Source organism: Medicago truncatula, chromosome 6 (assembly GCF_003473485.1).
Source record: "Medicago truncatula cultivar Jemalong A17 chromosome 6, MtrunA17r5.0-ANR, whole genome shotgun sequence".
In the NCBI taxonomy this organism is placed as follows: domain Eukaryota; kingdom Viridiplantae; phylum Streptophyta; class Magnoliopsida; order Fabales; family Fabaceae; genus Medicago; species Medicago truncatula.
This window is the reverse complement of record NC_053047.1, coordinates 41871799-41886887: the sequence shown is the minus strand read 5'-3', so window position 1 is coordinate 41886887 and position 15089 is coordinate 41871799. Positions and strand designations below refer to the sequence as shown.

Sequence of the window (15089 nt, the reverse complement as noted above, 5' to 3'; positions counted from 1 at the left end):
GGTGGGAGCTTTAAAAAAACAAACATATTTTAAAGAAGAAGTAATTGTTGTGGTGGTCTCAATGATAACCAATTTGGACAGGGTTGCAATATATCAAAAAGTCTCATTATTTCAAAATTTTAGACTTAAAATAGTTGATAAACAATATTCATACTCTTCAATCCGACAAAACATATTTTAAAGAAAAAGTAATTCTGATGATTCACACAAGATTCAAAGTAGACAATACCTAATACAAACCTTAGTGGACATTGGTGCAAGGTTAGCCCCTAATAACGAGATAAGACAAAATCACAATGATGTAACTTGACGAGCCAGGTACATATGCCCAAAGACAACATACCATTTAGTCCTCTTAACCTTGATTCTTAAGCAACATGCAATTTTTTGGTCGTGACAAATACCATTTTCTTAATAACGAATATTAGTAGTTAGTTTCTTAAATTAATATTTACTTTTTCTTTTGGGTTTCAATTTAGAACTCCAATTCTTTTTCCCTTAACTCAACCAACCACCCTTAAGTTCATTTACTAAATCATTTATATGAAAATTTGAAATTTCAGTTTAGGTCACTTTAGTTAAAAAAAAAAATGTAAAGTTTTCTATCATGTGGCAATACTTATTAAGTCACTTGAATATTCATGCATGTAAGAAAAAATAAAATAAGATGAGGGATCAAAATTTGAGGAAATAAAGACCAAAACTTCAAAATTTAAGGAAATAAATGCTTTTTTTTTTTTTTAAATCATCTCTAAATGTATCTAACAATATTTTTATAAGTGGAGGTAATTCTCACCTCACAAATCAGTTTTATGAAGTTGTGTTAAGCACAACAACAATTTCTAAAATAATGTGATATGCATTCTCAAAAGATTATTCTATACAATTATCCTAATGAATAACAAAATTCAAACTTATAATTGAACAAACAAACGTTACAACCAAGAATGCTTTCAAAAAAAAATCATGCATAAAATCACATAATACAGGTTGTACAAATTCGACCGATCAATCATATGGCAGACTGGCAAGTAAGAAAAGAACATTATTCAATAGTTGGAAAAATTTCACTACTGTTCTTTATAACGTGCAATTAATCTCATCCCTACACGTGTCCTCCATCAACGGCTAATAACACCCTATTCTCTAACCTACTTCAAAGCCACTCTGGCTTATGTTGTTTTTTCCGAGATTCTCTCTCAAACCTAATCATTCTTTTTTCTCACTATAAAACAAAACCCTAACACTAACATTAACATTAACATTGTCTTTCATCACTTTCAAATTTGAGTTTGAGTTTGTACTTGCTTTGATTTGTTGCAACAATGGATGTACTTAGAGTTCAGCTTTTGTTCATGTGCATTTTTTCTCTTGCTTTGGCTTTTGTTGTTCCTTCCATCAATGCTCAGATCCCTGCACCTGCTCCTGCTCCCACTAGTGATGGTACAATCAATTTTCCTCTCTCAATTTTTCCATTTTTTTTTTTTAATTTTGATGATGATTGATTAATGGGTTTATTTTAATTTCAATTGGGTTTGTTTGGAACAAGTAAATTTTCAATTTTTGATAGTGATTAATTAATGGGTGTGTTTAAATTTCAAATGGGTTTGTTTGGAGCAAGTAAATTTTCAATTATTTTCTTCTGATTTGATGATTAAATCATGGTGGGATCAAATTGCAATTGGGTTTATTGGGAACAAAGTAAATTTTCAATTTTTTTCTTCTGATTTTATGATGATTAAATCATGGGTGTGTTAAAATTGCAATTGAGGTTGTTGGGAACAAGTAAACTTTCAATTTTTTCCTGCTTTGATGAGTATGAAATCATGTGGATTTCTTAGGAACAAGTTAATTTTCAATTTTTTCTGATAATTAATTGATGGGTTTGTTTAAATTTCAACTATTTTTCCTGCTATGATGATATGATTATATAATGGATGTGTTTGGATTTCAATTGGGTTTGTTGGGAACAAGTAAATTTTCATTTATTTTGGTGATGATTAAATCATGGCTGTGTTTAAATCCCAACTGGGTTTGTTAGGAACTTTAATCACCATTTTGGTCCGTGAAAGTGTAATTTGTTGTCCCAAACACATCCACAACAAATGTCTTTTTTATTAGTCATCTTGGTTCAAGAGGTGGTCAATTTAGTCCTCAAATGTGTTTTTGTTCGTCAATTTAGTCGATAAATTTTGATACATTGATGTGCTAAAGTGACTCCGTCACCCTTTCAATTTTTTATGATAATTAGTTAATGGGTAGGTATAAATTAAGGTAAATGCTAAACAGTGCCCTTGGTTTGTTGGGAACAAGTTAATTTCTAATTTTTTATGATAGTAATTAGATAATGGGTTTTGGTTTGTTGGGGAACAAGTTAATTTTATGGATAATGATTTATAATGTTATTTGGTTTGCAGGGACAACATTGGACCAAGGAATTGCTTGCATACTTATGTTGTTGGCTTTGGTTCTTACTTACATCATTCATTAATTTTTGGAAACCATTGGAGCAGACCTCAATTGCCGGAGTGATTCATCTATTGAAGAACATGTTTTTCTTTTAGTTTCTCTCTTTTTGTACTTATTGTTTCAAATCTATTCTTTTAATGAAATTCTTTTCATAATCCTTTTAGTCTTTTTCTGTTTGTTTATAATTAATTTTATTTCTGGATATCAATAATAATAGACTCTATTTTTCTAGTGAGTAGTCTCATACCACACTCAATGTGATGAGTTGTAGAACCATTGTCAACTATGGCTGAATGCCATGTCTACTTCAGGGTTCATGCTGGTCATAGCAAACCTTGAATTCCTCTAGTAAAAAAATGACATTAACAGAATCTCAGCGCGAGAATCTCTTCAACGACTTATGTTGGTGCGTAATCAACACATTTATCAACGTTCTCTGAGCGAACCTTGAGGCATGTTGTGACCCTAGTGAAATTTGGGACTCAATTCATCTCTCTACATTTTTTATTTATTATAAAAAAATTCACATCAGGGACAATCTTAACCGTTGAAAAAAATGAATGGTTGAGACCAATTTGTTGAATTTGCAATGCGAATGGTCCTTAGAAAAAAAATGTTGTACAGTGTGGTCTCCACTCTCCACATACCAACTTGCAATGGTAAGGTAAATAATTCAGCTTTGGTTGCTAACTTAAGGACAAAAACAACTCTTTGAACAGTGAGAATTATAAAATTAAGGATATGATCAAAGCAAAATTGTGTTTATTCATCTTGTGACATAAACTTTTATTTGTTTTTGCTTTGAAGAATTCAATTCAAATTTATTTTATCATTTACCAAAGAAATCTTCATGATTTAATACCAGCGTTTTAGATTTGAGAACAAAGGAAAATTCCCTTAATAAAAACAAAGGAAAATTGATTTCCCTTATTACAAAAGAAAAAAATTATTCACTTAAAGAGATGTCTCCATTTCTTAAAATAAATTGTGGATATCATTTAAAGAGAGATAACAAAATATGCATTGGATTCTACCACCATTAATTATTATTTTTACAAACTTCTTTGTATATTTATCTTTTCAAATGAAAGAAATAGAGAGTATTTCAAATCGAGATGATTCTAACTTTTTTTTTTACATATTCGTATTGTTTTGAATTTAAAACAGAGGTGTACAGGTCAATCAACTTCTTGAATTTCATGTTTTCTGAATTATCAAGAAACTTTTGTTTAAAAAAAAAATGTCATTTATACACAATTTTAAGGTATTTGAGATTCATTTAAGAGGTGAATCTCTATGTATAGTTCAAGGTTAAAGGATTTTTTTTTTTAACATGAACTCGGTACCGTCTTCCATATTTCTAAATGTAAATAGATAATCTACAAATAAAAAAAAATATATATATATATATATATATGGAAGTTAGGACACTTATTTCAGTTGGTTTGCATGATATATTTTTTTATTGGTATTTCATTTTTGAACCAATGATCTGGACCAAGTCTGACACATGCAAGCACACGTGCATGGGTAATTTATAAAATGAAGTAAGAAATTGTTAAGTATGATAATAGGAGATCATCAACGCCATTTAAATTCTTTTTGTTGGTCTTCAACATATCCTTCTTAACCTGTAGAATTAACACTTTTTTTCGGAGGAGAGGATAATATCCTATATAGTTGTAATGTATATTTATGGTGAATTATGGTGACGGTTGGAAGTTTAAAATTATGGTGAATTATCCTTAAATCAATTGCAAACTCCATCGATGAACAAGCTTTTAAGTTTAAACCATCATCTTCGTGTTCTGTTTTATAACCAAAGGAATGGCCTTTGGAAATCCATTTCAATGGGGTTGATGAACTTAACTCAAGTTTGAACTAGGGTGGAAGAAAATTGACATCTTTAAAGCTATAATGAGTACTTAGAGTTGCATAAAGAAAAATCAAGACTTCGATTATAGGATTGTCGAGTAATAGTGTTGTGAGACAAATACCTTTGTGTTTTTCTTTAGGTGATGGAACAATCACTTTGGATGATGTGATGGTTTTGGAGGGATACTCTCACTTTCGAGATCCTGTTTTCAGCACACTTGAAGATCAAGAAATGGGAGAGGTGGAACAGAAGTTGATCCTAGCAAGACAAGATTAAGAAAGGTAGGGTTGGAAGAGTACAAGTATGGTGTAACGCCTGAATGCCAAGCATAGTTCAACCAATTTTTTTCTGCCTCTTTGGCAGATTATGGTGGTTTTAAACAAATATTACCACTGCAAAGGCCAGTTGCAAAAGACGAATTTAAATATGCAAATGACAGCAAAGAAGCACAACAACTAAGCGATAGAAACCAAGTGATAGAATCTACCTAATCGGTACTCAAGGTGAAAACTATAGTTATTTATCTGAAGTAGACGCAACGAAGATTTAACAAAGAATAAGCCAACTCGAGAGAGTGCATATCGGGTTGAAGATGATAAGATTTGGTCTCGGTTGAAAAGCTCATTAGCTCATCAAACCAAACCCTTACCGCATGTCAACGTTCGTTACTTATTTGTAGTATAACTAAACTACGTGAAAAGAATGTTAAAAAAAGGAGGCCAAATGAAACATGTTATGAATTATATTGTTAGAGTTGAGGAAGCTAAAACATTACCAATTTCATTTGCCATAGTGAACTCTGATACCGTTAAATCTGTGAAACTCTGAAACTCTCATTAGCACACTAGAACCTGGTGGCTCCAGGTCAAAAACTTTTCAAGTTATAGGCTGGTTCAAACCTCGGGTAGGTGGCAATGGCGGTTTTCTTTGTAACGAGCCATTTCCGTCTAATAACTATCATCATACCAAATTATAAATTTCACTCATCACATCTGTCTTTCTCTCTTACTTAGCACCAAAACATTAAAAATGAAGTTTTCTGATTGGATTAGTCCAATATGAAGTAATGCTTGTAGTCCACACATATTTGGTATTGCTGTGGTAGTCATATACTGTTAGTTATGAATATTTAACTCAAAATGATTTAGGAAACATACTTTTCATTTACATACTTGTTATCAAAAGATAACTTTTTAAGGCACAGTGCATGTCCTATAAATCAACATATGCTTGAGATATCCACACAAAATATCAGATAGCCGAACAAATCCATATTCGATACGCACACCTGGAAAAAAAGGGTTCAAACACATCAATGAGAAAGTAGCAAGTCTTGAAGGGGACTTCTATGTTTAACTTCTTGTTCAGCTTTTATATACATCCCCGGGTTTGTTCAATAATTTCACACATACAAAGCCAGAATGAGAGAAGCAGAATTCTCCACATCAAGTCATTAGTTACAAATTACAATATGTTGTCAAAGACACGTATCGTCATGGATAACAAAGCCAGTGAAATTCTGGCCTAAGCTAAGCCAGGCCGTGGCAAAACCAAATAGAACAACAATCTAAAATGATTTTGGCTTAGACAAAACATGAAAATTTGACATCAACATATCATTTAACGGACATATAAATGCAACATCAGTTCAGATGAAAGAAACTAATGCATAGATAAATAATAGAAATCTGTCGGTTGTGTCACGGGCGAGAAAAGTTACCCGCTCAAAGTGCCATCTCAGCCTGCAAAGCTGCCAATTCATCTTCCTCAGGAGTCGGCTTTGCAGGAGCAGGACGTGCAGGTTGCCTCCCAGCTGGGACTTGCATTGAGGGAGCAGGAGCTGTAAATGTTGGCTGAAGAAGCTGTTCTTCCAACTCAGCACTCTCCAATTCTTCAAGTTCTGCTTCTAGTTCATCCTGAAAAGAACAATAAATTCAGAATGCCTCATGGAAATGCATTAACAGTTTAACACCAATGTAGCACCAACATTTCAGATTGAACACATGTTCAGTGTCCAACACGTGATACAACGCCGATACATATGGTTACATTCAATCACTTTCATTTTCTTAAATTATGATAGGTGTCTACGTATTAGTGCTTCGTAAATTAGTACTACCCGTGACTCAATATAGACAAAATCGAACTAACTTCACATTGTTTAATGTTATTATTTCAAAATAACCTTCGACAAAAAATGTTCAAAAACAAAATTAAATGAAAAGAAAGAGTATTTAGAAAATGCGATTGTTTTTTTGATTACGTCAAAAAAGCAAAATGTGGTTAATCGCTTTTCTTAATTGTGAAATTAGTTATTTTTGCTTATAATTAAATCTAGAGAGAATCAAAAGGTACACATAATCAAATATCCTGTTATCAACCGGCATAACAAATAATTGAACATTTGAGAGAATAACCTCGTCGAAATCAGCAGCTGCACCAATTGGAGCCGACAATGCTTCTTGAATCTGCTTCATGTTCTCGGTCTGTTCATTTATCTCGTCCATGGTCTTGTCGACATCATCAATATTCCTGAAAAAAGAAACATAACCAAACTCAATTAAATATATGATAAATCATAATCAACAACTCGATTGTTAAAGACTTAGAATCATATATAATAGCAGTACATACGTTGCTTTCTGCATAGCCTTCATAGTAGCTGCTCCTGTTCTCAACGCATCTACCGTTTCCGTGGTGGCTTTAGCACCTTCTAACATTATCATCTATTACAAAAATCACCACCATAAGATGCAAAAGAAGATTAATATTCTAAACCATTGTCTAAAGTAATACTAAATACAACTGCATTCACACCTGGTCATGAATACGCAACTGGAAATTACCAAGCTGCTCGACTTGTTGTTCATATAACCTCTTCCTCTTCAAACATTGAATTGCAGCTGCGTAAAACAAAAAACAGGTCACATGCCATTAAGTGAAGTGGTATTAAATAAAACTCTGAGGAACGAGTAGAGGAGTTCAGTTTAGCTAGCAACCTACCCTTTTTGTTCTTTCTTTTTGTGTATTCTTTGGCTTTTTCAACTTCTGCCGCGGCCTTTTTAAGGAGTACATTTTCCTTTTTCTCGAGCATTTCTAGTGTCTGTATAATTTCAAAGGGTAGAATATTCAAATTTCACTCAATCTGTAAATTAATGCTCAAAAGGAATAGATAAACAGTTCAAGGTTATGACTGTGAGAAGAATTACAAAAATATTTTCTGCCAATATGTGCTCATAATACTAAAGAGCATTTTACTGAAATTTTGTGTGAATTAAGAAAAAATTTAAGGGCCCATTTGGATTGTCTTGTTTGAGCTTATAGAAACAACTTATGCCATGTCCATAAGCTATGTTTTCAGCTTATTCCCATACACTTTTCAGGATAGCTTGTGAAAACAACTTATAGGTTATATTATATGAAAAACAATTTGACTTTATTTTAACTTTTATTATAGAAATAGCTTATAGATAAACACTTATATCATAAGTCCTTAATTAAGATAATGGTCTTAAATGGGATATAGGGCAATTGAGGTATCTACTTATTATTTATTATTATTCAGCACTCAGACACAGTTCATAGGTTTAGTGTAATAATAGGAATTGATGTTGGCATGAAGTTATTCAGCAATAATCATGCAGCAAAATAACAATTAATGATATTTTGGATTGACTCATTTCAGTTAATCTACTGCAATAAACACTTGTGATAAGTCCTGTTTGGATAAATAGCTTATTTCCAGCTTATAGAATTTATGAAAATATGCTGAAAACAGCTTATGTACATGTCATAAGATATTTTCATAAGTTCTCCCAAAGACTCACACAAAACTTATGTCAGTTGATAAACTCAAATAAGTAAATCCAAACAGCCCCTATTTGGGAGAGCTTATGGAAACAACTTATGACATGTCCAAACATTGTTTCAACTTATTTCCATAAGCTTTAGTTTGTTTATTCTTATAAAATTAGATTATACATAAACCCTTGGCCTGCTTGGATAGACTTATTAGAGGTTATCGACTAATGAGACTGTTTGAAAGAGCTTATGGAAACAGCTTATGCTCTGTGCATAAACTATTTTCCCTTCATTTCCATAAGCTCTCCGGGATTGCTTATTAAAAGATTTTGACATTTTATCTCGTCTTATAGAAATAAGTCATACATAAGCACTTAATTAAGTTGTTTATCCAAACAAGACCTTATATTATATGTTAAACATGTCATAAACTGTTTTCAATAAATTCTCCGAAAGAGTCTCACAAAACTTATGGTAGTTGAACTTATGTTAGTTGATATGATTAAATAAAACAATCCAAACATACCCTATCTGGGAGAACTTATGGAAACACCCTATTACATGTATATAAGTTGTTTTCAACTTATTTCTATAAGCTCTCCATAATAGCATCTGGAAACAAATGATATCTTATATGAAAACAGTCTCACTTTATTTTGTCTGTTGTTACAAAAACAGCTTATACATAAATACTTACATGATAAAGAGCATGTTTGGATTAACTTATTTCAGCTAATAAACTAGCATAAACACTTGTTAGACTGTTTAGGAGAAGTTAAGAAAACAACTTATGACATGTTCATAAGGTGTTTTCACCTTATTTCCATAAGCTCTTTAGTACAGCTTATGAAAACATCTTATCGATTATACGAAAAAGCAAAACTACGTAGCACCAACACTTCCGATTAAAAAGTGTTGGATGTCTGTGTCTATGTCAATACTTGATAACTAGAAAATAAGTTGTTTATCCAAACAGGATAAAAAGCTTATGCTATGCAGATTCTAAATATTGCAAAACAGAAAAAATATAACTAATTCAAGTAAAACAATTGAATTGATTGATTTTAGATATACACAGACAACAACATAGCATAGCATAGCATATGAAAGTAATAATAATAAGGAAAAAATAGATGGAAAATAAGAAAAAGGGGTATGAATATGAATAAGAAAAAGTAATACCTCGTTTAATTTGTCTAAAGTGGCAAGAGCATTGCTGGATGTATCTTGTTTAGGTTTACCGAAAACTCTCGTAAACATGATTAATATTGAAACAAAAAATATTGTTGTTTGGATCGTTGAAAATTGAATCGGATTGGATTAGAAGTTGGGATCTGGCGATCTGGTTGAAGAAAAACCGATGATGATGGATGAAGTTGAGGACAAGATTCCAAGGCAAAGATGGAGGAAGATCAAAGGAACTTGCAAGTGCTACCTTTATTTCCACGTGGCACGCATTATTACATTTCATTTATTTACTTCTATCACAAAAATCAATAAAACAAACCGTCTTTCCAATATTACTCTTTTTTTTTCATTAGCTTTATTAAAAATATTTTTTTATGTATTTTTTTTTGATGTTTTTTCATAAGAAAAATTTGGGTCAATAAAAGCTGATGTATCTCGTTAAAAAATTGATTTCTTATAAAATAGAACCGGAGGAAGTAAAACTTAATAATTGTTTCCTTTTTGAATTCATAATGATACTTGTTAATATAAGTGTGTTTGATTTGTTAAAAAATGGAGGACAAGACAGAACAACTTCAATTGTCCAGTGATTTGTAAAATTGTTTCAGGACAAAACAAACTGGAGAGGGATACGACAAAAACTGAAATTATTGTCCCTTATCAAATCACAGCACAACTAAAACTTTTGCTTCTAATGTCAACTGTGACAACCTTTCATCAAGTCGATCATGATCTTCAAAACTTGGGAAAAGGTTTTCTTGAAGTTCTGCATCCAAAACATCGACATCGGAAGGCCCGTCATTATCATTATCAACATCATCATAATTATCATCAACCTTTTCAATTGTGAAAACTTTGAAAAAACTTGTTCAAGGCAGACCCTTTTGTTGTGTCCTCCTCATAATAGTATTTGAAGGAAAGGTCATACTGTCTGTGAATAAATGCAAAGCAAGTTGGTGTGTACTTGTTTACAACGGACCGCATCAGCTGACTGTTGGGATAATTATTTTTTGTTGAAGTGTTTGCAACCTTGAAGTCCAACTTAGCATGATTATCCCTCATTCTCTGAACCATAATGTTGAAATGACTAAAGAATCGAACAAGTGAATGGTCTGGCTGTAGAAATCCACGAAGAAAAGCATTGAAAGACTCGCTTAACTGAGTCGTTTTCAGACCAGCTGTAAATGTAACTTGACCCAAGCTGAAGACCAATGCATACAATTTCAGTGAGTTTGGACAAACCATCTGAAGTAGGCCTTCCATTAAAACAATTTTTCATCATCTGATCCCAATTGTAGTCGAAATCTGATTCATCGTCTACATTTGAAACAAAATTAATTAACTCATCGAAAAATGCATTGTTTGCACGAGAGCCTATATTTTTCTTTGCATTCTTTGTCATGTGCCATGAGCAAAGCCCATGAAAAACACTTGGAAAAATATTTGGATTTGAACTCAACAACGCACTAGCCTGGTCTGTATATATCGTCTGTGGTTTCTTATTGGACATACACTTCAAGAATGTTGTAAACAACCAATCAAAAGTAGCTGTTGTCTCATCATATAGTAGCGCACCACCAAATAAAACACTCTTACAATGATTGTCAAAACCAATAAAGACAGCAGAAATGTAAATGAACTTAATCAGAACAAAATACAACATATATATAAATTACACTAAATAATGAAAGCAATCACTAATTTAAGTGCATTCCAACCCTCAATTAGAATGCATTTATGTTTCATATACTTAGTGATTACTAGTCTGGAATCACTAATTATAAGAAATCACGCCTCAGAATAATAAAACAAAAATGAGAAACTCTCGATCATAGCATATCTAATAAGCATGTACTCAAACACTAAAATTCATCACAAAATAATTAAATTGTTGAAAAAAATAAATTGATTGAGATGATTCGACCAGCTTGGATGTTCATTAATTTGAAAATCAAATGGACTACTGAAATGTCATGGCTCATTCTCCCACCTAGTCAAATGGATTCAACAGATGTCCTTGATACTGTCAGTGTCTATGCCTTTCAATTCAATACACTTTTTAAACATAAAATGGCCTAAAGATCGATCACACGAGACAATTTTTGGATCCTGTTCAACAAGAAGTATCCTTGCTTAATGGTTTCTCAGTAAAGAGCATTCTTATGATCATGGTGATTAGTTTCAAGAATGCTTAGAACTTTATCAATCTTACAGTCAAGTTGCCCACTGATCTCTTAAACATAAATGCATTTGAAAAAAAAATCAATAGACTAGAGATCTCTTAAACTACAGACTCGGACACATATGACACACACACACCTAGGCACTAGGTAGTTCAAAATGTACTCCTACCTATACTATCCATGCCATAACAAAATACAACATAATGAAAGTAAACACTAATTTAAAATCTGAGAGAAGTACAAAATACTAACCTAATGGCCGATATTGATTGTTTGTTCGGTAAGTTGTATCAAAACTGATGACATCGCCAAATAGAGAATAATCTAGTTGCATAATTCCATTTGCCAAAAAAATGCTAGTTATGTCTTCTGCAGCATCAACTTGGATATCATAGTAAAAAGATGGTTTCGAGAGAGCTTCATATCTAAAGAATTCTTGAATTATAGTTGCTTCACCAACCACCATCTCCTTTTGACGAATTGTCATTAGATAGTTCTTTAAGTCCGAAAATCGAAAAGGAAGATTCTCCGTGCCTCCAACTCCTTGACCCATAACTTCATAAGACGTTCTCATCGACATTCCAGCTTTAGAATTTATTACAGCGAGTTGTCCTTGAACTTCATTTACTTCTCGAAATGATCTCAGGTAACACAAATGCTCTGGTTTATGTAATGGATGACAGTGAGCCACATCCCATCTATATATCTTATAGACATTAAAAACTTCATCCAGCATCAAACATATTCCATCTTTACAACCAACCCTTTCCTCAGGTTTTTCTTTCACTTTCACAAACTCAATAACCACTAGATTGTCTGATGTTGGCCTATTGTTAGGATTAAGCAGACTTCCCTTCTTGAAACCTTGTTTGTTACAAACATAACGCACATAATGTACCTTATCTGATTTCTTATTTAGTGAATTGTTCTTCGACTTCAACATAGTCCTAAAGAGAATCAAGTGTTATATGCATAATTACCATAAAATCTTCAATCTTTTTAATAGATTTAAAGACTAAAGACTTCCATGATTATTTATTGCTAGGGGAGTAACATTGAGAACTATCATCATGAATCGGTGATGAAGTTTCAACATTCAATTGTCCACTCTCAGATGAAGTTGATATCAAATCCATTGAAAACAACAACAAACATTATTAAGAACAAAGAACCATTAGATATGATAAATTGAAGCTAAATTGTTCCTTTACATATCATAAATTGAAACTACAACTGAAGCAAAATTGATCCTTATCCAATTGCTACAACCGAAGCTAAATTGATCCTAATATCAACATTTGAATCACTAAATTGATCCTAAGAACAGAAAACCACTAACAAATCCGAATTTGAATCAAAACCTAAATACAACAAAAATCATATACATGATTACCTCTTCAAAATGCAGAACGAATGTCGCTGGAGAATTAACATCGGAGCGCGAGCAAGGGTGAAATTCGTGCAACCTCGCCGGTGAAATCACGTCGCCATGACCTAGCCGGATAAACCACGACGGAGCAGCGAGCAAGGGTCAGCACGTCGGAGCGGCGAGCAAGGTTGAGTCGTATGAGAGTGTGTGCGATCAGATTGTGAGAGTGTGAACTGAGAAGCCTAGGATTATTACACGTGTACACTAGATCTGATGATTGTGAAGTGTTTATATACGGTGCATAAGGATTTCCTTATGCACCATAACTTTTGCCGCTAATACCATAAGAAAAATAGGAAGTATATTAAAGATAAAAAAAAAAGGGTAATAATAATTATTAGAAAATGAAAAAATACTTAATTGAAGTAACAAAAAATTATAAAAAAGATGCAAGAGTATTGAAAATAGTCACTTTGTATTTATCATTGCATTCACATGGGCATACTTTGGTTTTTTATCTGAAACTCAACCAAAGGGATGTGTATCTTGAAAGTCACTTGGTATTCGCCCCACATCGATTGCTTCTATTGTTTTTATGTGTTTATATACAACAGGTGAACCATGAAAAATTGAAGATAGTTGCATACAAGATGAAACATGTGGCGGAGGAGTGAAATTAAAAGTTGTCTTCTAATATTTAAATTCACCAACTTCACACAGTTTCCTTATCTATTCAACTTTTTTTTTTTTTGATCTAGCTAACTTTGGCCAATTGTTCATAAAACCCTTTTCTTCCTAGTCCCCATTATGAAATCAAGAAATGCAATTTTTTATTTTTTTAAAATCTAATTTAGGCAAATGCCTCGCATGATAGTTGATAGTTAACTCCAACCCATAGGTTTGTGTAAAACCATTGGCTACAAGCCTTGCTTTGTATTTTTCTGCACTAATATCATCTGAGCATTTCATAGTAAACAAGCATTCCCAAGTCCCTTTTTGAAGAGCTTACAACTCCTCCATCAATGCCAATTTCTAACTCAGATCATCTAGAGCTTTTGTGATGTTTACTTGGCAAGTTTTGGAATAGGAAGAAGAACACATGCCACCATGCTTGTCAATCTCAAAATCATGCTAGTTTACTACTCTAGGTATCAAAATCTAAGTTAATCACTTAAAAAATCATTTCCCTGTAAACACAGTTAGAGACGCGAGTTTGAGGGTGTTTGAAACAAGTCTGTATCATAATGGTTATTTTCTCCCAGACATGTTAAAAATGATTGTGGCCGAGTGTTTTTTTTAATAAGCCTAGAATGCCAAATGCAACAGTTGAAGGATACTTGTTTCAACAGTCTGTATATCTCGATACAGGTTTTGGCAAAAGGTGGAAATCGACAAATCCAACTAGAAGAAATTGATTGAACATGTGAAAAATCTGCAACTTGTAAAAGTTAAGAAAATCATGCAAATGAATATGAAATAACCCAATACATCGAAAATTAGCTACTTAAATATGCATAGCATTGTATGAATACGAGATAAAAACATATAGTTATATTTTTCTTTGAAGGAAAAAACATACAGTTATATATGAATATGAAGTAAATTCATCATCTACAATTGTATGTAACCCACATCGACCGTTTATGTAATTTTTCAAGCGTTTATATACAATAGGTGAACCAGCATGATTAAATAATAGATGAACTATCGGAGCATTTTCAGAACTTTATTAATGTTCTTGATTTTGCTGCAATAGTTTATTATGCATATAACTCTTTTTTTTTCTTCTTCTAACTCGTCAATTTTTTAACTCTTTTTTTTTTTTTTTTTCTAACTCATCAATTTTTTAACTCTCACACATATTTTTTTATTTATTTCTATTCTAACTCGTTGGGTTTTTGACTCACAATAGATGTTTTAATATATTCTCATAACGCCGTCCCTAAGAATTCGGAGACTCGCATCTGGGATAAAAAAAGACCAGTGATAAAATCAAAACGTATTTTTTTTAAAAGAGCAATGTTCTATTTATATTTTTTAAAAGATAAATACAAGGTGACGTATATATGCGGTACACCTAAAGGTAAAAATGACTATCGTAAACATGAGGAACCTCCACTTAACACCAAAAGCAAGAAGACCTAATTCTAATAGGCCTAAAAGGCTAAAACAAGAGGACAGAAAATGGTTGGGGGTATTAAAA

General features: G+C 32.4%; 1 protein-coding gene across 1 annotated transcript; it reads right to left on the bottom strand.

Moving 5' to 3' along the window:
* Nucleotides 1-5368: 5368 nt before the first annotated feature.
* On the bottom strand, nt 5369-9587 carry LOC25497002 (vacuolar protein sorting-associated protein 32 homolog 2). The gene is made up of 7 exons (XM_013597758.3): nt 9329-9587; nt 7349-7448; nt 7163-7248; nt 6980-7071; nt 6763-6877; nt 6066-6261; nt 5369-5633 (listed from the first exon to the last, which is right to left on the bottom strand). The coding sequence occupies exons 1-6, from the start codon at nt 9404-9406 to the stop codon at nt 6070-6072; spliced, it is 663 nt and encodes a 220-aa protein (XP_013453212.1). The 5' UTR covers nt 9407-9587; the 3' UTR covers nt 5369-5633; nt 6066-6069.
* Between the last annotated feature and the right edge of the window lie 5502 nt (nt 9588-15089).

Coding starts and splice junctions, on each gene's coding strand:
- LOC25497002 (XM_013597758.3), bottom strand. CDS start 9,406: ATGTTTACGAGAGTTTTCGGTAAACCTAAACAAGATACATCCAGCAAT. Junction 7,449..9,328: donor CTTTAGACAAATTAAACGAG/GTATTACTTTTT, acceptor GAAATTATACAG/ACACTAGAAATGCTCGAGAA. Junction 7,072..7,162: donor AGTTGCGTATTCATGACCAG/GTGTGAATGCAG, acceptor TTTTTGTAATAG/ATGATAATGTTAGAAGGTGC.